Source organism: Zonotrichia albicollis, chromosome 3 (assembly GCF_047830755.1).
Source record: "Zonotrichia albicollis isolate bZonAlb1 chromosome 3, bZonAlb1.hap1, whole genome shotgun sequence".
Lineage (NCBI taxonomy): Eukaryota > Metazoa > Chordata > Aves > Passeriformes > Passerellidae > Zonotrichia > Zonotrichia albicollis.
Genome location: NC_133821.1, coordinates 111,865,448 through 111,888,189, shown reverse-complemented (window position 1 = coordinate 111,888,189; position 22,742 = coordinate 111,865,448). Strand labels below are relative to the sequence as shown.

At 40.3% G+C, this 22,742-nt stretch overlaps 1 protein-coding gene across 3 annotated transcripts; it reads right to left on the bottom strand.

Moving 5' to 3' along the window:
* Positions 1-1,981: 1,981 nt before the first annotated feature.
* Positions 1,982-22,574, bottom strand: CASP8AP2 (caspase 8 associated protein 2). Of its 3 annotated transcripts, none has more exons than XM_074538505.1 (10): positions 22,435-22,574; positions 21,275-21,350; positions 20,035-20,115; positions 18,199-18,299; positions 16,954-17,028; positions 15,626-15,741; positions 11,301-13,798; positions 7,552-10,483; positions 5,915-6,014; positions 1,982-4,678 (listed from the first exon to the last, which is right to left on the bottom strand). In XM_074538505.1, the coding sequence occupies exons 2-10, from the start codon at positions 21,321-21,323 to the stop codon at positions 4,622-4,624; spliced, it is 6,009 nt and encodes a 2,002-aa protein (XP_074394606.1). In that variant the 5' UTR covers positions 21,324-21,350; positions 22,435-22,574; the 3' UTR covers positions 1,982-4,621. The 3 variants fall into 3 exon arrangements, with proteins under 3 accessions (XP_074394606.1, XP_074394607.1, XP_074394608.1); XM_074538506.1 differs by lacking the exon at positions 22,435-22,574 and adding an exon at positions 22,047-22,124; XM_074538507.1 differs by lacking the exon at positions 22,435-22,574 and adding an exon at positions 21,658-21,977.
* Between the last annotated feature and the right edge of the window lie 168 nt (positions 22,575-22,742).

Below are 22,742 nucleotides of genomic sequence, written 5' to 3'. Positions count from 1 at the left end.
TGTGTGACAGCAGGATTCTGCACCTGGGATGGGGTGACCCTGGATGTAGGTGCAGACTGGGGCATGAGAGGCTGGAAACAGAGCCACAGAAAGGGTCCTGGTCCATGGCAAGTTCAACATGAGCCAGCAGTGCCCTGGCAGCCAGGAGGGCCAGCCCTGTCCTGGGGTGCATCAGCCACAGCTGGACAAGGGAGGGCATTGTCCCGCTCTGTTCTGCACTGGGGCAGCCTCATGTCGAGCGCTGGGGACAGCTCTGGATGCCACAGTGTGAGGAAGACATTCAGCTATAGGAGAGAGCATCCAAAGGAGGGCAACAATGATGGTGAAGGGCCTTGAGGGGGAGCTGGCTGAGGTCACTTGGTCTGTTCAACCTGGAGACCCCATTGCAATCTACAACTTTGTGAGGGGAAGATGAGGGGCAGATGCTGATCTCTTCACTGTGGTGCCCAGTGATAGGATGCAAGGAAATGGCCTGAAGCTGAGTCAGGGAAGGTTTAGGTTTGGGTATTAGAAAAAGGTTCTTTGTTCAGAAGGTGGCTGAGCACTGGAACAGCCTCCCCAGAGAAGTGCTCATAGCCACCAAGCCTGAGAGTTCAAGAAGCATTTGGACAACACTCTCAGCAGATGGTGGCATTGCTGGGGCTGTCCTGTGCAGGGCCAGGAGCTGGACCCTTGTAGGTTTCTTCCAACTCACAATATTTTTTGATTCTAAGTTAGAACTCCCAGCTAGTAAAAAATAAGTTCTTCTACTGTTAGACCCAAATACACTTTTTATAGCATTGCAGCTTTTGACATTCTTGTCAGGCACTCACACATTTGAAAAACAGAAAAAGATATATATGGGAACTAATAGTAATTTTCTTATAACACAGACAGCAGCATTTCCTTGTACTAATACTTCACAATTCTGACATCACAACAAAGCTAACAGTACATGATCAAAACCACTCCAAAGTGCTCATGCTTTCTGCTGTCTCACCAAACCCATCACAAATTGGATGTGGACAGTGAGCTGGACAACAGGCTGCAGCCAAAGCAATTCAGGTATGGGCATAATGACATGCAAAGATGAGACTACAGAATTTTAGCTTTAGACTAAATCACTAAACTGATACATTGTACTCTCACTATCTAGAGTGAGAAATTCCTTGGCTTATTGAAAAAGTCAGTTCACTTGAACTTCTTTCCATTTTACTAGACAAACATTACTGTTCCTACTGGTACTAACTCACTCCTTCTAAGCAAGTTACCTCTCACAGGAACCAAACAGCCACCCCTGAAGCTCTATCCATCTGTCCTAGCAAAGCCAATTCTGCTCCTGAAATGCCTCAACTGATTTCATAGATTCTTCTAAGAAATCGTTAAGACTGCTCCTCAGCATGCTTTATGACTGCTGCTTCCCTTCATGAAGACAAATTGCTGAACATTATTCTGCATCTGGTTTTAGAGTGAATACAATGAGAGGAAAGCCTTAATGGGAATAGCTATGTGTTGCTGGCAATCCATCTAAGGAAGTGTTCTGAGTTATGACAACTGTTGTATGTACACCTTTAGCTGCCAACAGACTTTGCCTTAGAGAGAATCCCTCAAAATTCAATGGCCAATGCCCCATCATTTCACTATCATGCACATCTCCACTCTCTTAATTTAAACTCTGGAAAATTTTTGAATACTCACATCCATTAAACAGAATTCTGTAAAAATACGTGTGTTGGACAGAAGTAGACCTATCCTTCAGTAGCAAGTTGGAGTAAGAATCTTGCAGGGCCACCAGCTACACTCTTCCAGTGAAAGGTCTTGGGACACGAAATGGTCTTTCTCCTTTGTAATATTCCACTCAATAACCCCAGGTTTCCAGAAAAAATACTGAAGTTGTAGGTCCTGTTTCATAAGTGGCTTAAGGGTTTTATGTGGTTTGTGAAATTCTCCAATTTCCAGTCACATTCACTAAGAAATAAGCAGTATGTACTCAGAGCAGTAATTAGAGAAGAGCAGCAGCCGACAACTTCCATGTTTATTGGCCAGAACATCAACATACCTACTCACTTATACAAACTAGGAGAAGTAAATTTTAATGCTGCTTCACAGCATGGGTAGCTGTCAAGCCATTAACCAACAGTTCTAGAAAATATTTTGATTTACCTGAGGTTTCACAAAGTAGACTGTAGAATTACATACAGGACATTTGGCATATATGTATCAAAATTCTTGTTGGAGAAATAAATTACAAACAATGTTACAAAACCACTCCAAGCCAAGCTTTGTTCAACAAGAACATGTGTGTGAGTTTTAGAGTTTTATTTTTTGTATTGCTCTTACAGTAAGCAAACTATTCAGTTTATACAAAATAAACCTGTAGTTTTATATACTTAAAAAAATCATCTTTGGCTAAAACAAAGCTCTATTTTTATACATATATTTATATATATACAAACATCAGATATTTTACATTACCACATAGGAACCTGTACACATAGATACAATAGAGAGAACATCAACCAAATTTCACACTTTACAAAAAAGGAATCCAAGTCAGATTCAAAACCAGAGTTTGACCAGAGTCAAACTCTGCCCCTATCACCTATACAGATATGAAAGTAAGTAAACACACGTAAGGAATAAACAACTTTGTAATAAAATACCGCTTGCCTTTTTTGATGCAGAGAGGAAGCACTTAAGTGGAGAGAAGTGACTTCCCTCAGTGCCTTCAGTACTGCGCACATGCTGATTTATACGGATATGGTTAAAACAACACTCTTAGGCGAGTCTGATTTTTCCACACACTTAAACAGTTCTCTGCAAACTGACTACTCTGAAACCAGTTTCAGTTAGATTTAAATCTCCAACAAATTAACAATTGTCACAAACATTTGTTAAGAACAAGCATGGGCTGGTGCACTGATCCCCCATTGAAATTACCAGGCACTGACCGACAGCAAAGCACAGAAGGTGAGATTTGATCATTGAAAGCAATGCTCAGAAACAAGCACAAAAGATGGAAGACTGCCAGAACTGACATCATCACCCACTCAAGTTGTTCCTTGTAACAGTTTCCAGAGCACTGCCTAAAACAAGGACAATGCACTGTTTGGCAGCACGACAATCCATTCCATAGGTCACATGTACCATACTCCAAAGGGGTCAGTGACAACATCACTGACAAATTATCTGATGGTTTATTAGAAAGAGAAGTCTGTCCCATTAGCTGGAGAGGGAACAAAAAACATGCTGACATTGAAGAAATGGTTACTGGACTCTGAAAAAGAGCCAATTCAATCCAAGTTGAAAGGCAATGCACTTAGGTGAGGGCTATTAAATGAAGTCTAACTGTACTCAGCAGATGCTCTGACTGAATAAAGACTACAGCAATTCCAATCCTCTGTAGAAAATAAAACCTCGAAAATTAATGAATTCATTAAACAAAAACCCCTGCAACCTCCAGGAATGTTTCTCAGAGAGAAGAAAAAACAAAACATTTGTAGAAATTTGGGATAAACAGCAGTGTGTATGAGATGTGTGCATAAATATATACACACACACACTTTAGGTATGTTCTAGTAAAACTGGAAACAGTTATAACAGATTTTTTTTAAATAGAACATAATGAATTTCTAATGCACTAAACAATGTGTAAATATAGATGCAATTGCTGTCAAAACATGCCAAGTTGACAAGCTTTTGAAAACGGCCTGTTTTTATGGAAAAGTTTTGCTTCTGGTTATTAACTACGAAGCCACATTTTATGAAACTATAAAGGTCTGTTTCTGAATTTCTAAAAGAAAACAATTTTTAAAAGAAAATCACTCCTCGATATTTAGTTTTTTAAAACAAAACAGAATGTTTATTATGTTGAAGACCTAAACAAAGTACCTTTTCCAGATGTAATTTGGAACAGAGAAACATAATGGCCTTTGTGGAGGAGCATTCATGTAAAGTAACATTTATGCCACCCTGCACACTGACTGCTCTGAAAATAGATCCTGTTAGATTTACATTTCTAGTAAGTAAACAATTGTCACAAATGGTTGTTAAGAACAAGCTGCAAGATCCACCTCTTCCTGAGCAACAGAATTCAATTACTAGACAAGCAACTTTTGGAATCATTGCTATCATTGCCCTGCCTTATTTTAAAAGAAAAAGACCTCACTTCTTAAAATATGTTCCACAGTCACCAATATGACCTACCTGTCATTTTCCAGGATTATCTATCAACTGGATTCCAAAGCACTCTTACTTTTTAAGATCACAGTTTGACATCAGCACACACAGAACTTCCAACAAGTGCAGCAAGAGCCATCCCTCCCACTCTTGCCGCTGTCTGCACGCACAAAACACCTTTAACTAATAAGAGATAACCCCCTTGAAATGATACTGCCCCATGTGCAGTGTCAAAGCCCTTTCTTTCCTGGCCACTTGGCTTGTGAAGCTCCCTCTGTGTTACTCTGTTAAAGGAGTTCAGAGGAAACTCAGACAAGTAAATACTAACAGTGCACAGGATTTGCCAAACTCAGTATTCTGACTCAGATAGCTCCCCATAATCCCAGCATATGAATGCAGTGGCTCCAGTCCATCCCTGCAGGTAACACCTGAGCCTATAACCATGACGAAACTTGGTTTGAGTCTACTTGCACTTGGATTTCTTGAACAGCTTCATTAACTGCTTGAATCTTTCTGAAACCTAAGAGAGGACAAAAAAAAAAAGACATATCATTAAAGCCCCTGACCTCCACATCTAACACAACAGACTGATCTGACATCAAGTTTTTTTTAAGACCACCACTATTTACTTTGAAGAAATTTTAGTAGAATTATAGGAGCACCATTAACAAATTAACTGGATCTAGGAAGTCTTCCTGTACCTTTCCCATTTGAAAGAGCTTCCAGGTTAAATCAAAGACAGCTAGAGCCAACACAGGTTTCCCTACAAGGAGGAGGAAAAATGAAGGCTTCAAAGCCAATTAGCCTTGAATTTGGCACACATAATTGTGAGTAAAATGCAAATGTAAAGACAAAAGCTTATTTTGTACTCCACAAAAAGCACCATTTATTGGCTATTTCCTACCCTCTTGTACAATTGTTGCTTCAGGTATTTTTTGCTCATCATGGAATAATCTGCCTGACAGGGATTTTACAAAACTGGTCTGTGGATCGGAGTAAAAGGCCTTTTTGCTGAACATAGCTACAGATGAAGTAGTAATCTCACTCAGCTCTAAGGTACTACATTTTATTACTGTATACATATTGCTATAGCATATTGATGATCCACCAAACTAACTGGCAAGAGAGGCATAAATGCACAGATAACATTATTTTATCTAACCAGCCACCCCAACAGCTTCTAAACCCCACAAAAACTCTACAACTATACAACACAATATCCTAAAATCCAAATCCCAATCATGCAGGATTTCCTAATGGAGTCAAATGTGTTTCTCCCTTTCTAAATTTGCAGGATACATATTAAGAGAACAATTCAACTGAAGTATAAAGTTAGATGCAAACCTGGTATCTGCGTCCTTTGAAACTTTTACATTAAAAGTCAAAGGAAAAAAAGAAATGCCTTCATTAAAAATGACCTTTCTGCACAATCACGATACCTTTTCTCAGCTCTAAATTGAATCTCTTTTCTAATTTTCCAACAACAGAACCATCCTGTTGTATCTGGATTATGAGTGGAGCAGTTCCAATGTAGCAACCAAACAGGTACTTAAGAATCCCCATAATATCCCTATGTGTATTTTTGAGAAGTAACAACTGGCAGAATCTAAGATGCTTTTTTTCAGGAATCTCCCAAAAAAGACATGAGGAAAAGAAAGCAACAGATTTGCATAAGATCTCCAAAGATTTTCGTTTCACTGTAATTGCAAATGTAGGAATACTGCTGGTAGTATATACAAGAATGATCATCACCTACCTGACTTGGGCTTTTGTTCAGCCTAGCGGCCAAGGCAAGAAAGGTTTTGCTTGATGGTCCTTTTCTCTGACATTCCAGTAAAATTTCTCGGTCATCATTTCTACAGCAAAAATGCATTTTCAAAACATCAATACATATAGTTGTGTAAATGTATACAAACAAAATAATACATACAGGTATATATAAAATTCAGAGTATTTCCAAACTACAGAACATGACTTCAAACAGCAGCAACAAATTTGTGGAGGATCCTTTCTTCCACCAGCAGAGTGAGAAAGTCAATAAGAACAAGAGGTAGAGGAGATTATGTTCCCCTACTAGGGAGGGCAGGATTGTTAGAACAGAGCTAGTCCCAAACCAAAGCCAAGGAGTTTTAAGCTTCTAAACCAGATATTTAAACTTGAACTGAAAGGAACTCAAATTCAACAGAAGTCAGCAGTTCCAGCCTCAGTCTACATGGCTGAACAGCAGCTTTCACCTACGGATGTTTGACTTCTCTAAGGGGCTTAATGTAGCAAAAATACTCAGAGCACATCTACTGCTCACATGAAAATAAAAATCCAGGAGTCTATTCTGAAGTGCGTCACCAATTTCCTGTCTCATCAATGAATTTAGGCAAATTGCATAGATAGCAATCTTATTTGGCTGAAACCTATCATACGTCAACAAATTGTATATTTTTTCTTCAATTTCAAAGAAAAATGTAATGACTAGTTGTTTAAATAAATGTCTTTTTTAAAAAAAGATAGAAGTTCAAAGATAAAACCTGCAAAACTGAAAACCTGGTCATATTCACACAGAAAATTTTAAGTCTCTTTCTACCTTGTTGATTTGAACATTAAAAAAAAATCACATTAGCTTTTGCTCTCTTTTTTCTGTGAAGGAACTGGTTCTCTTTTAAAATGCTACCTAGAAACTCACTATATCTGAACTATAGTTTAGAAAAGTCTATCCTGAAAATTTTAGAAACCCCTTTATAAAGTGTTCATTGTGTCAAGTTATATAGCAAGAACAGCAAAACCTGCCAACTATAGTTTCTTAAAAACAAGAATACACCACAATAATTTTGCATGTATTATTGACACAGACAACCATTCCATTTGTCACCCACATCCTGCAAATGAGAATATACTGTGTTGAATAGTAGACTGCTACATTTCCACAGATTGAGCAGCTCAGGCCCAAAACCAGAAAACTGCTTGCTCTCATGCCTTCCCTCAGAGGGGGAAATCTTTAGCTGCTCCTCATCAGTCACCAATGCCTCATAGGAACATCAAGGAACTTCATCCCCTACCAAGCCTGGCTGGAATTTTTGGACAGAAAAAATAAACCGGGCAGGGGAAATAATAATAACATAGAGTGGATTACAGTAGGTCTTGTTACCTCAACACATAAGCTTTCCAAACAAAAAGCAAAAGGACTCCTGCTTTGGGAGATGTGGATAAGAGATGGACATCAATCTCCTACAGCAATCCTGTATTGATAAAAGGAGGCTCCCTTTCCCCTTTTTAGAGAAGAGGGTAGAGCTACCAAATAACTTTGGTCATTAGCTAAACCCCCTTTTCTTCCTTCTTTTCAGTGTTTCACATAGTTTTAAAAAACCCTAAAGTAATCAAGCAGATCAAATCAGAAATTACCTTGTCCAGGAAACTACTACTTCTCCCTTCTTTTTAATGATGTTTTTGGCATAGAGGCTAGGTGAGGATGGAGATGAAGCCAAGGGAGAAGAGTCTTTATTCTGCTGGTCATTCTTCTTACTGGAACATTGCTTGGGTGATGAATTTTTATCTTCAATCCTGACATTACCTTCATCACTCCCCTCACCTGCTGATCCAGTTCCTTTTCGTTGCCTTTTTGAATTGGAATTCTCTTTGATAGTCTCTTTTTTCCTCTTCTTATTAGTTTTATCATCTATACTTATCTGACACCCTCCACTAGTCTTTGAACTGGGTTTTGTTTCAAGATCACATTCACCTGCTACAGTCTCATTAGAAAGCTCTTCTGTTAGGTCTGCAGATGAATCCAAGCACTCTTCCAGTTCTTCCTTTTTATCACTGACTTCTGAGTTTCCTGTTGAAGTTTCCTGAGTCCTGATATCTGCTCTGGATTCCACTGTATGACATGAAGCTCCACCAATAATACCATCTGTTATGCATGACTTCTTACTGCAGCTAGCAGGAAAAGAATCCTGAGATCTAACATGCATTTCATTTATGTTTTCAGATACTTGCAATTTCTGTGCCTCAGATTGCCCAGAGCCTTTATCTGGGCTTTCAGTGTCATGGCTCTCTTTGTCTGAACATTTTCTAGAGGTTACAAGCAAGCCAGTAGTTTCTTCCTTTCCAACACTACTGTGTGACTCCTTCAGAGGCTGAGCTAAGGCAGGATTCTGTTCTTGTTCAGTGCTGACATGAGGCAAGTGATCCATCTTAACCAGATCTGGTTTGACAGTTTCTTTCACGGTGGCACTCTGGCTGTCCTTTTCTTTTCCCCCCGTTCTCATTTCTTCTTTTCCAGTCTTGGCTGAGGATGCCTGTGCCTCCTTCACAGGAGCCATCTGCTCAGAGGCTGGTGAGGCAGATGGCACTGCCCTTCGGATCTTCACAATGAAATGATCATTGGATTTCTCCATGATCACTGCTTGCATCGGGAGGCTGGGGCGACACTGGAAACCGGGAGCAACAGGCCGACTTGTCCACGATGAGGAACAACTTGATTTACTGCTTGAGTTATCAGACTCTAAAGCCAAATGAATGTCTTGTTCAGTGGCATCCTCCTCTCCAAGAAGTGCATCTTCGCTATAATGTGCACTAACAACACCCTCTGGAGCTGAGCTGGAATTATTCTCAGGTTTTAGGAAGCTGAGGTGAGCATCGGATTTTAAAGGTGATGGAATGGTTAAGGAAACAGCCAAATCTTCAAGGAGGATAGAAGAAATACAAGATTTATTCTTCTGTAAATTGCATTCATCTTCTTTGCACAACGCTGAGTTTGTGGAAACCTCAAACATACAGCTCTCATCCAGCACATCTGGATCAACAGGCATCTGAGACCTAGATGCCAGTGAGGGAGCTCTTACAGGTGAAACAATAGTCCAACTGATATCCTCATCCAGTTTACAATCCATGCATGCCTCCTTTGCACTGATGTCTTGCTCTAGTTCAGCAGTATTATCCCTGTACTTATGATTGTCTATAAACTGTTTTTCTGGAGTCCTGAATTCACAGTCATTTCTGTTGATATTGCCACCATTTTTTTCCAACAGATCAGAACCCTGTAATAAGCTTTTGAAAATTTCACCCATTTGAGCATCACTTACTAGATTAAATGTAAGACTGGAGGCTTGTTGTTCTGTGAGAAGCTCATAACTAAGATCAGACTTGTTAGCATCTCTGGACAGCTGGAGACCTTCCTTCTCATATTTAACACCCTTCAGTGGAGTAAGAGTGTTTTGTAAATTATTCTCTTTAGAGAGATGTACTTTTGTTTGGGAATTTCTTGTGTTATCAATGGAATTAAGACATTTTGTAAGGGCAGTTTTTGGTGCACCTGGCTTATTTTTCTCATGGTGGCAGTTAGATTGTTCATAATCCACAGATTGTTTTGAACTATATTCTTCAGGCTTTTGAGAACCCTCTTTTGGGGACTTTTTTCGAGATCTCTCCACATCATTTTTATGACTGATCTTGTGGTTTTGCTTTCCAGCTCTTTCAAACTTCCCTTCCTCCCTCTCACTTTCCACATCACACAACTTTATTATAATTCTCCTTATCTTTTCAAATAAGTAATCAAGCTGTTCATCTACAAATTTCCACAACTGTTTTTTCATATCTGATACTTGCTGGTCAAAAAGACGGTCCACTATTGCATTCTTTTTAACTTGTTTAAGTTTTGACTCTATAATATCACAGATATTCAATTTTAACGTATCACCTAATGCACACATCTTGGAAAAGTTCAAGTATCTTATTAATGCTGTAAAATTTATGATCCCAGATTCTATAATTCTGTGAAAATGCTGAACTGGGAAGTGTACTTTGAACTTCATATAACTTTTCCTCATCTGTTTTCGTATAGCTCTGAGCATCTGCATAATTTCTTGTATATTTGAAGGTTCAACAATAACATGAACTATTTTTTCAAGACAAGCAATGCTCACAGTTTTGTTTTTCTTCATATTCTTTGAAGATCTGAAGGTCTGATTTTTATGCCTCTCTCTGTTCTTCTGTGTGCTTACTTGCACAGAAACAAATTTTCCATTATCTTCATTGCAGTGCACAGTTTTGCTGTTTTGATTCTGTGGGCTGCTGGTCAAATTTCGTGTCTCAGAAGAAGCTTTTGGTCTTGACTTTTTTGTATTTTCAGAGCCTCTCTCTGGTTTAGATCTTTCTTTATCTTCATCACTACTTATGATTTCACCTTCTTCTATTTCATCAGAAGAGATACTCAGCCGAGACTCCATCTCTAAGTGCTCATCAGACATGCTCACGGGCTTTTGATTTTCTTTGTTTACTTCCTTTGACAAGTTCTTTGAGGGACAGATGACAACAGTACTTTCAGGCATTAAATCTATAAAAAGAAAACAGTTTGCTAATCACCACAAAGAATGCAATTTTAAACAGATATTTTCAGAAAAACAAGATTCTCTTCTGTAGACTGATTGTTCAGAACTGTTTGAGCTCATGAAGCCTGAGCTATAATGAGTTTGGGTGGTTTGCTTCAGTAGCTGCCAGTTTAATATATTTCTTTGAGCTTTAAAGGGCAATTGAAATTTTATTTTGAGCAAATTTTGAGCTTTAAGGGGCCTCAACATTTCACCAAAAATATGTGAACTATCTCACAAATACATCAATTTGTGTAAGATAAAGATAAAGGAAAGATAAAAATGTAGCAGTTTTCATCGGTTTTAAATTTCTTTCCATTTACTTTAACAAGTTTTCTGATTACTGCACCAGGTAAATTATAACTCTCACATGAACTAATATTTACATACAATAGTTGGCTTTTCTTTTAACAATTTCAAGACTAAAACAAGCTGAGAATAAATGACCCAATAATGGAACCTAAAGAGATCTACGTAACACTAGTCACAATTAAGAAATGCATATGTATTGTTTTTATTAAGTTAATACAAAACTCTGATTTCGAGCAGTCTTCTGTCAATAGTGACCAACTCCAATTTTAGAGCACTCATATTTAAATGGATAGAATCCGGGCTGCAACATTAAATGCTGCCACCACTAACAAAAAGGACCACTGGGACATACACAGCTTAAGAAAACACAATTTGTATTTTTCAGAAAGCAGTTAGAAGTAATTTCTGCTTTCCATGAGAGGATCTTTCAAGTTTTGCATAGAAAACAAATTAGAATATACATGCAAATACCTTTGTTGTAAGTCTTCACAAGGCCTTTGCAGGGACTTTCCATCCTCAGTGCTCTAGCCAGGGGACGCATTGGACTGTTCAGTGGGCTGATTGCCTTTGGAATATACCTTAAGTGATTGAGATCAATGCTCAGGATTGAGCTGTCATCATCAACAGAAATTGGGTTAATTAATACTCTCTCTTTAGTTACAGGGCACATCTCACCACTGAGAGAAGATGCTGTTGCAGTACTGTTATCAGCTAGGTCTGGCCCCAGGACACAAGTATTCTGGTCAACTAGTGGTTCATCCTTATCATTTATCCTAGTTCTGTCCAATGAATGAGATGTACTTGTGTTAACTTCACAGATACTCTTTTCCTCAATGGGATAGCCAACATTTTCTGCAGCCAGGTGATCATTATCCCTCACTACTTCCATTAAAGAGTCTGGTTTTGTTTCACTGCTATCATCTGCAATGTCAGAGGACTCCAGGTCACCAGAACTTCTGGCTTCTGAGTCATCTAAGCCAGCATTTTGAGAGCCACTTTGATCTGCAGAGCTTTCTGTGTCAGCAGCCAGCCATATTTTATCTTCCTCTTTCTTCTCTGCTGACTCTAGAAGGTCTCCCATACTTGCACTTGCAGGTTCAGGTCCCGCCACTTGTGCTGCTGGTACATAATCATCCTGCATCTCACGCTCTGTCACAGGCAGCTCTTCACACTCTGCCACACTCCCTGTCACCTCCAGGGGCAAACATTCAGGGTGCTTCAGACCTGTCATTGCTGCTGTTTTTACTGAGCCTCCCAATTCAGCTGGATCACAAGTCTCTGCTGCTTCTGAAGGTGTTTCAGAGCCCATCTCATCAGGAACCAGCACCTTTGCTGCTGCTGGCAAGGCTTGGGGCTGTACCTGAGCCCCTTCTTCTTCTTCTGGTAAGGTTTCTGAGCTTGGTTCATCAGCTGTGACTGCAGGCACTGCTTCAGCCCGTGCTGGATCTGCTGCTGCTTTCGAGGCTCCATTTCCAGAAGTGGCAGCAACAGGCAGTGCTGGTTCCATGCTGCTCCGAGCTGCAGTGTCCAGAACCTGTAGTGCTGAATGACTGTGCCCTGTGGGACCACAGTCGACAGGGTGGGCAGAGTCTAAGAGCTCTGCTTGCAGTGTGAGCTCTGCACCTCCCTCATCAGTGGCCTTTTGGGAAGGTGTTTTAAGTCCATCCATTGCAGAGAGACATTGCTTCTTATTAGGAGAAAGAGTTAAATTTAGCTTTTCCATAAAGCTAAGTTTTAAGTCTTTGTTTTTTTGCCCAGTGTGATTACCTTTTGTTTTGGGTACCTTATCTTTTAAGGTGCCTGCTACTCTGGATGTTTCTTCCAGCTTAGAGGATTTGTTTCTCTCACTTTTTGTACCATGGGTACCTTTCTTAGAGTCTTTTACAGATTGGTGAGAAAATTCTTTTGCAACTTTTTTTTCATTTCTAAAATGTCTATTTTCATCCTGATCCTCTCTTTCCCTTTTCCTTTTTTCCTCAGTTCTGTGTCTTTCTGATTTGGAATGTGCTGTTTCCCATTCATGTCTACTGCTGCTTTCCTTCAAGCGTGCATATTTATGCTCTCTGCTGCTGGAATTAGAAGGTGAAGTCCTTCCTTCTCGAGAGCCATGATCATCTGTGCCCCTGTCTCTCTTGCAGTCAGTGTGCTTTACTTTTCTAGACTCTTCTGCACGACATTTATGCGATTCATGAAGACTCTTTGAATGGTCATTCTTGGAGTGTGGACTGCTTCCCCTGCTAGGCCTCCTTGCTTGTTCTTGCAGCTTCTCATTCAGTTTATTTTTTTGGCCAGCATGTTTTTCACCTTTGTCATGTGTTTTATTGTCCTTTTTTAATACATTTTGTGATCTCTCATCAGCATACAATTCACCTCTTGCTTGAAATCTGTCTTTACCAGCTGTCTGCTTCTCCCAGGAAGAAACACCCCTTTCTACTCTTCTTTCCACACTTGGACTGCATTTGAGTTTTGTGCTCTGACTTTTTTGCTGCAATTCATTTTTGCTAGCCTTCTCTGAGGGGGTTTTCAGCTTCTGTTGAGGATCCACATTCCCCTCCTCGCTGTCCCCATCATTTCCAGTGCTCTGATGTACTTCTCTTTTGTATTTGCTGCCACTTCCCCTGCCGTGCTGTTCACTGCTTTTGGTTTCTTTCCTTTCCTTTCTGTTCTCCTTGGTGGAGGTATGGTCATAGCTCAGTGCACACGTGTGGGTACCATCATTGCAGAGCTCCTCAGGAGGGTACCTTGGCAAAAGTGGAGCGTTCCTTTTCTCAGAGCCACACTTCCCACTGTCCGTGCTGTGAGACGAGTAACTGTGGTATGCATCTTTTGAACAGTCATTCTTCATTCTGTGCTCCAGCTTCATGTTGTCACCAAAATCAGAAGGTCTGAATTTGGAATCTTTTGTTTTAGTTGCTCCTGGAAGGTATGTTCTGGTGAAAACGCTTCGATGGTTGGGAAATTCTGACAGCCTGTTTATAAAACAAAAAAAGTTATCTTATTTTTAAGATTTTGAATTTTAAATTTTTAAATTTACTGAAACATAACTAAAGCTGAACTGCAATGAATCCATGTTTCTGTAAAAATTGTTAACACTTTCAATTTTAAGCTGAAAAAAAAAGGTGATATAAAAAGACATTTAATAATTCCCATCAGCACAGAACAAAAGAATGTAATTGATATATATATTTTCCAAAAGAAACCCATCTAAAGAGAAATCAAGATTTATGAAAAAATACTGAATTGAGTTTAGTTAACAATCTCAATTCAAATTAGTATTTCACTGTCCAGCAATAAAAAGAGCTCTCCCCCAGCAGAAAAAAAAAGAAAAAGTTGTTCTTTGCAGCAGTAGTGATTTAAAATAATAATAATAATAATTTAAAAACCATCAATAAGGAAATAAACTACATGTGGGAGTTTTTGCAAGCTCTAGAAAACAAGTACACATTATAGATAGATAACCATAGATAACCAAGCCTCATCAAGGCCACATGCTACTGCTGAGACGTCATCATATTAAAAATAACTTAAAAAAATCAAATTAGAAAGGGTATACATGTGTGATTAATGTAATTGTATCTAGCTGTGGTTTTTTGGTTTTGTGGTTTTATAGTTGAGGCGGTTTTTTTGAGCTAAATACTAACAATTACTTGAGATATACTAACTTTGAAATAATCTTTACACATAGATGTATTGCTTAAGAAAAGCTAATTTACTATAAACCATGCAGCAGACAAGGCATGTTTCTAAGCTCTCAAGGCCACGATTTTCCCGCAATTTTTTCATGATGGATGCTTCCAAAATATCTAGATGAAATACCTTGTTCACAAACTTTCAGCACCATCAGATGATATTGAAATGGAGTTTGTAAAGTATATAAAGTGGTCAAATATTCAAAACAAAATTCTTGTTTTTCAAAGAATTTAATTTTAAATTCACTGCCCTCAAAGGTGTGAAAATGACAGCTGTTGTGTGAAAGCCGATGAGCTGAAAGAATTACACATGTCAAAACCTCCAGATCTCCATCACACTGTGCCCAGTAATTCTCTGTATTTCACAAAGAAACCTGCATAGTTTATATGCAAATAGCCTTTAGCACGGGGACCTCAAAGGAATCTCCTTCACAAAATGTTTCGGTGCAGGAAAATATCAAATGGTCAAACCAAAATACAAACAAACCAATGATGTGTGACCCAAGTGACAAGGAGGTAACCTTCAGACACGTTGGCATCCTGAATCCCAAATCCCTGCTCTGGCTTTACATGGTTCAGAAACCTTACTGTCAGCTGCTCTCCCATCCACACTTCACTGTTTCAGCTCCTGCCAGTAACATCAGTGGTACACAGAAATAATTCTCTTGTTATCCCTCACCACTGGAGACAGGATTTCATATCTTGCCAGGAAAACACAATATAATCTATTTCTTCTCAGTTGTTGTCTGAGAAGTTCCATGGAATTCATGTCTGAGGCCATAAACCAGACACAATTCAGCTTCAAAACTAGTAAGATAATGCTTTCAAACATGTAAGATGGTTAGATAACCCACAAGGAATAGGGGGTTGCAAACAAAAATTCATGCAAATGGTGACCATGTGGATTCCTTCTTTTCTTAAGTAGAAACCCAAGACCTCATCAGGCAAAGGAGAGCTGTATTTCCTCTGACTGTACTGGTTCTAAACCACACAATAATTTACTAATTTTTTCATTAATTTTTCTTAAAATGCACACAAAAATTCCTAACAAGTATATAAACATGGTCAGACCACAAGCATGCTTTCAGTTCTACTGCCTATTTGTACCTCTGATGCAGATGACTGATTTCTTCATCCTTACGGTTAATTTCCACTCTTGCTGTTTTGATAAGGGCTGAAATATTCTTTTTGAGAGCCTGGTTCTCATTCTGTAGAATTATATTCTATTTTAAATATATATAAAAGAGCAAGAGAGAGAGGGAGAGAAAAAAAACAAGAATTAGCTTGTAATGAAACACTGTTTTTCATTTCAACCATGTAATAAAAAACAGTGCAAGACAATCACTAGGAAAATGTCCAATCGTTGGCAAAGTGACAGTAAAACATATGTAAAATCTTTCAAAGAAATCAGAATTATTCAGATCCAAAACTGTATGAGGCTTTTTTCTTTTTTTTAATTTTACTCACATTTATGCTTCTGTTTGTGGTCTTGGCAATTATTTATTAACAAGAAATATGCTTGAAATGCGTACAGTTTCAAGCATACAATTTAGTAAAATTGAAATATGCCATAAAACAAGTGAGCTAAAAAATGACAATCCACCTCTTTTACACATTTATTTCTTTCTTAGTCATTGCATCAAATGAGAGACGTACCTCTCAAGTACTTTCAGAGAAAGTGGGTAACTGTATTTCTTTTAAAGTATCAAAACCAACTTTGGGCACTTGATCATTTTAACACTTCTAGGGATTATATTCTAGAACCCTGCCAACCCTAGAAATAGTCCCTTCTCTTGATAATTGTCCTCAGCAAAGCCTGCTCAGAAAGGCAGACAAGTTTTGCAGAAAACAATACAGAAGTGTCACAGGGCAGCAGCTGCTTAGCACTGCAGACTCAGAACCTTTGGGAGTTATGTGCAATATGCAGCAGAGCACACTGCAGAACTGCCCCAAATAATCCTCTCTGCAGAGTGGCACAGCAAGGGAACACCAGCTGCAGCTGAAGAGCAGCTCAGACTAATCAGAATGGCACAATGCTCAAAGCAACACAGACATCTGCTTCCAGTGCTGATGACAGCTCAGGTGCTTTACAGCCCTGTCCATGGTGCATTAAAAAAACAAGAGTACTGGATACCTTTCTGATAACTATTCATTTGACACATTTACTTTCTAATCAGGAAGACAGAAGATAGCTTTTAACCAAATAAAGTCTTACTGCACACAACACTGTGAAACATTAATTTACCTACTGATCTTGTCAGTAGGCTACCCCTCCAACCATCCTAGGCAGACCAAGGTCCTAACATCCACAGGGATGCTTTACAAACCATCCATGCAATGGATCAAGTCTAGAAAGAATATGAAACTGCTTTCTCAAAGCAATATTCAATTTACTTTGCATGATCTTGACAGTATTTCCCTTTGGACTACAATACCTGTGCCTGTATTTCTTTAAATTTCTTCATCAACTCTCTAATTTGCTGCTGACATTTTCCATATTCTGCCTGCAACTGTCAAAGAGAGAAGAATTCAGAGCACAGAAATGGACTTAATTATACAGAAGAGTTACTTCTCAAGATCTATAGTCAGTTAACACATTAATGTATACTACAAACCTCTGTTTTTCCCCCAAAGGAACATATGAAAGCCATATTGAAACAAAAGGCTCCAATACGCTCCAATTGGTATGCAGATCTCTAAAACAACACAAACACTCAGCTAAGAGGAAATCTAGGTGTGCCTGCCTCACAGTAATAGGTTAAGAATAACAGGAAGCCATATTATTATGAAATAAAAGACACAACTGCCAAGGAGCAGGAGTTCTGAGAGCCAAATGGATGGGGAATTTCTTGACAGATCTCATGTAAGATAAAACAAATAAGGAAAAACACGACAAAAAGTTACTACAACAAACTTGGACTGCCATAATAGACTGCAAAGGACATGATCCTGCTGAGACCACAAAGTTAAAGTAAAATAAATTTAGCATGAGCTCTTCTTTAGAGGTAGATAGTGACAAAGTTTTCACAGGAGAGTGGACAACTTCCATTCAAACACACAGTCAACAACTTTCAAACTTGCAAAGTGATATTTTCACCACTCAGCAGAGTCCTGGAGGTTTCACTCCTACTTATTCTGTAACATTTGTTAATGCCCGTTCCTTTCATTCCATTTAAATGTGTCTTACAGGCCAGGACTGGTGATGCTACTTAATGAGCATTGTCTTGATTTGCTAGAAGCAGTTACCTGCTGCATGGCCACCTTCAGTCTCAAGGACAGAATTTAACAACATATAAAACAGATCACAGATTTATCTGCTTTACTCTGGTAAAACTTGTTGGGAGAAATGTCAAGATTTTAGGTTTGTATCAGATGTCTGACCAGATCACTGACTACAGGGAAATTCCAATACATTTTCCCATAACACAGCTGATAAATGAACAGCATGCAAAGGATGAGAAATGGAAACAGATCATGTCACAGAGTGACAGTCACTTGAACTTGTTGTTCTAAGAGGTTATTAGCACACTCCTGTTTTTACTTACTTAAAAAGAGCCTATTTTTCCTACAATGTGAGCATGCTGACAACTTTTTCTGTACTTTACTTCTCACACAAGGAAATTAGGAACAAAATCCCCCCCAAAACATCAGAAGTTTTTTTCCCCCATATTAATACATACCTCATCATAGGATGCTTTCTTTGCAGTCCCTTCTTCAATTAATATCTCATCAAATAAATTTAAGCTGCTTCTAGATGGTGTAGTATTTGGAGCAAAATTGTCTATATAAAGAAAAGCAATTACATGAGAAAAAAGGTATTTTTCTAACCATCTTGCATTTTGTACGCAGGTCTATACTGTCTGTGCATTTTGGTTTTACTTCTTTTATTTACAAGGTAACAACACAGAAAGTAATTATTACGTGCCCACATCATATCATGTTGCAATAAGGCACAGAGATATCTTGAAATAGCCATCTGTAAGTGAAATGAAAGTGAAACAAAAAAAACCCAAAACCCCAAACAATCAAAACCAACTGACAAGCCAACACCCAAATTATTTAATTATAGTGTTTTTTCCTCAAATCAGCCTGGATGTCCTGTTCACCAAATACACTTCACTGACAGGACCTGGCTTATGACACCCCTGAAATACATATGCATTTGCAGACAAATAAATGAAGTCAGCTATCAAAGCTGTGCTTCCATCCTATGGACAATACCATAATGCAAGTGGATGTATAAATAACATCTTATCTGTATAGAGCAAGATCTTACCAGCCCTCTCTGCAAATTTGAAAAACCATGGTCACTCAAAACCGGACTATATAAAACATTTTTACTGCATTGCTATTTCTCCTTGTGTCTTTAATGTTTACTAAACAACGCATCTCTATATAAGATATATAAACTTAAGAAATACAAAATGCAAAACGAGAAAAAGATGTGTAGATGCTTTATGTCTGTAAGATATAGTACAGTTCTTCATAAAAATTCAATGGTCTTACAGCAGTAATATCAGGAGAGAAACAATTGCTTAAGTACTAGAAACAGCATTTCACTAAACAGTACACTAAGGCTCACAAAAAAGTGCTGAATTCATTTATTTCTCACTTTCAAAGAGGTTAAAAGAGGAAATTAATTTACATTAGCATGTTGTAGGCACAGAGTTTGTGGTAGCTGGGAGTGGGGCTGTGTCCAGCCTCACCCCCAGTGGGCACAGCTGTGAGCAGCAGGTGAGCACATTGACAGCAAAGAGCCAGGGAGTGCCCAGGGGCACAGATCCACCACCAAAGGGAACAGAGGGCACTCAGGTGTAGTGCATCAACAGGAGGGGTGTAAAAGGTTGGGCTAAAGAACAAGAAGGGCAGATGCCTGAAACCTTCTATGTGATATGAGGTTATTCTGTATGGGCAGATGGCTGAAGCCTTCTGATGTGCTGTGGTGTTACTCTGTATGGGAAAATGCTTAAAGCCTTCTGAAATTGTATTGTGACACTTTGTGTATCCTGGCTCTCTGAACTTCAGTGTGTGCTGCAACAGCATGTCAAATTATTTGGACAGTAACAAAAGGTTTAAAGGATACCCTGAATTTACTGTATCACACTGAAAGCATGTTTTGGATCTCTCACTGGGGATTTAGTGATCAGTGACTGCTGGATCTGATACTGAAGCTTAAAAAAACACAAAATAAGGGTATTTTTTCCAAGGTAAAATGCCCTACTATCAAGGCACAGATAAAATAGCTAAGGTTTTCAGTACCCCTATACATGCTCAAGTACCTTCAAATAGCCAATATTAGGAAAACTGTCTTTCACTCAGCAAACAGATTTAAGTATTCTCTGCTGCATTTATACAGCCTAAGATATATGTCTTGAATTTAAACAAGTTGCTTGCTGAAGCATAGGTTGCACCAGCTAAATGTAAACTTAAAACTAAATATGTTTTACTTGAAATCAGCTCAAGAAGCAGAGACTCTGTAATGTGCCAAGCAGAGCAGTGAGATACCATTAACCTACCAGAAACCGACAAACTGCTGTCCAAGCCATCATAAATATCCACGGAGCTCTCATCTCCTTCCCTGAAGGGGGAAGTTTCAGCTAAAGCAATAGGAAAACAAAAAGCTAAAGTAGTCATTTAGTAAACTGCAAACTGTACCTTTCCCATAAAGTAAGCACAGCTGTGATTCTATATGAGTAGAAAATAGTAGAGGTAATAGTACAGACCAGTAAAAGGGGAATTTTATCCAGGAAACTACTGCTACTGTGGAGAAAAGATCAGCCACCAGGGAGTAAATTGTAAGATCAGCTTGTAAATACTACAAGAACTGTGCATAAAGCCAACTATATGGCAAATAGATTTTAAAATGACAAATTAAGTAAAATTGATCTAACTTTGAAACTCTTTTCTAGAATACACTAAATACAAAACTTATAGAACCCAAAAACAAAAATAAAAGATTCAGTATGATAAAACCACTACTGTTAAAAAAAATATTTCTTGCTAAAGAGAAAGCATTGTAGCAGTCTATATCATAATACCACCAATTTTAGTGTCTAGTATTGCCATCTACTAACACACTGATTCTGTAAATGGATTTTAATCTAAATCATCTTAGTTTCGCTTCATGTCTTTTTGCAGTGCCTCTTATCACTCTCATGTTCTCTATGTAAACCTCTCCATTTCTGCAACAAATATTATTACTATAAAGAAAAGCATCAATATCCACAGTCCTCCTGAGGCTGGGAATCTCCTAAATATGTGTTAAACCAACCAGCTGTGTAGCTGGAAATAAAGAGTACCTTGATTATGGGTACTGTGGCAGTTTCTGTGATTCCCCTGGGTAAAGGTAATGGCAAACCTCAGCCATACTTAGGGGTACTGTGGCAGCTGGGAGCACATTGGCTCTTACAAACAGCAAACAAGGGAGAAGTGCCCCACACTGTTCAAATGCAAGCTTCCTGAAGATACAGCTGAAGATTAAATTAGATGCTGTGAAAGACACGGGCGAGACCCGCTCCAGACCCCTTCAAAACATTCCAGAAATCCTAAGTACACAGGTATGGTTTCACATACAAACTTACTAACGGGATAGGGCTTGCATGATATTGTGCCACAACCATTTAATTGCATTTGAAGCTCATCAGTATTTGTCACAACTTCAAATTTGTTTTTAAAGTTATTTCTGGACCTATTTATTTGCATAAAACTGCTTTCATTAATTCCCCAGGAGCCAGAAAGTAATCTAACACTTCTCACCACTGTAGCGGATATCGTACAGTCCCAGTCCATCCTCATCTGCTGCCATGGTACAAACTCCCTATGGCTTCCCCATCTAGGAGCAAAACATCACAGCAAAGGGAACCAATTAATCGACAATTTCAGAACAGTAACATAAAGCAGCACCATCTTGATGTACATAAATTACACCTGTGCTACATGTAGCCCTTGCTCTTCAATAAAATCTAGCACTAGAGTAGGAAAACTCTTGGATCAAGGCAACAAGAAATGTAAGAAATTATCTGTTACTTGAATGAGCATCCTGAAGATGTTTAACTATCACTTATTGATCCGACAAAAAAATTTCGATATGAAAATCAGCACGGCATTATATGAACAGCTTATCCCAACGTGCAGCTTACCCAGTTAAAATAAACTGATTTGATATTTCCGATTTCTTCCCTACTGACCATTTAAAAGCAAATCCCCGTTGTCTGATACCACCAGTCAGACCAGCAAGGCGCTGGCAGGGGGGAAGGCAGAGGCGCCCAGCAGTCCCCAGCCCATTCAGAGGCAGCGTCTTCGCCTCGCCCTCCCCGCACACGCGGGAAGGAAGGGGCTCCCGCCCGCCCCAGTTCCTGCCGCGGCGGAAGAGCTCGGGACCTCTCGGGGGTTAGAGCAGGAGCAGCCCCGGTCGCGGCTCCCGCGGGGCGGGCAGGCTGTGCCCGGGGGAGCCGGGGGGAGCCGAGCCGAGCAGGCTGTGCCCGCGGGTGCGGTGCGGGGGGGCGCGCGCAGGGCCAGGAGCGCTCACCGGCCGCCGCCGCGGTGCCACAGGCCGGGCGCGGGGGGCGGGGCCAGCGCCGCGCCAGCCAACGGCCGCAGCCGCACGGCGCATCCGCCGCCGTGACGTCACCAAACCACGCCCCCAGCCCCGAGCAGTTGGCGCCAAAGTGAGGCGCGCGGGGCGACCGCGCCCCACCCCCTCGGCCGTGGCCCCGCCCCCTCGCCCCTTCCCGGCCGCGGGCCCCATCCCGGCCCGGCCCCGAGCGCGGGAAATCGCGCGCTGTTCCCGGCGGGATGAGCCGGGACCCTCCCGCCTGCTCCGGCCCGCAGCTCACGGCAATCACTGGTCACGCAGGCCTGGGCCGCGGCCGCTGGAAGCTGCCCGGGGCTGTGCCGTACGGCACACACGAGCTTACCTGGTGTCGTTCCGCGCTGCTGCGGCGGCGCTCCCGGGAAGCCCAAGGTTTAATCCCGGTGGCTGCTGCTGTCGGCGATCTCGCTGCCAAACCCCTGCAGGGACATCGTTACCGCCCGACAGCCGCGCTCGGCCTCCGCGAGCGGCCGCCACCGGGGGCGTAACGCTCCTGCCGCCCGAGCCGGGGCCACCCGCTGCCGCGTCCGTCACCGCCCGCCCTCGGCCGCCTGCCCGACCCAGATTTAAAGGGCTCGCGGGCAGGCGAGTCCTGCGGCAGCAGCGGCAGATGGCTCTCCGGGGAGCAGAGAG

Excerpts from the sequence above, each read along its gene's own strand:
- CASP8AP2 (XM_074538505.1), bottom strand. The coding sequence starts at position 21,323 with ATGGCAGCAGATGAGGATGGACTGGGACTGTACGATATCCGCTACAGT. Across the intron at positions 20,116-21,274 it reads GTACGATATCCGCTACAGTG|CTGAAACTTCCCCCTTCAGG; the intron begins GTGAGAAGTGTT and ends CTATTGCTTTAG. Across the intron at positions 6,015-7,551 it reads GTAGTAGTTTCCTGGACAAG|AAATGATGACCGAGAAATTT; the intron begins GTAATTTCTGAT and ends TTTTTGCTGTAG.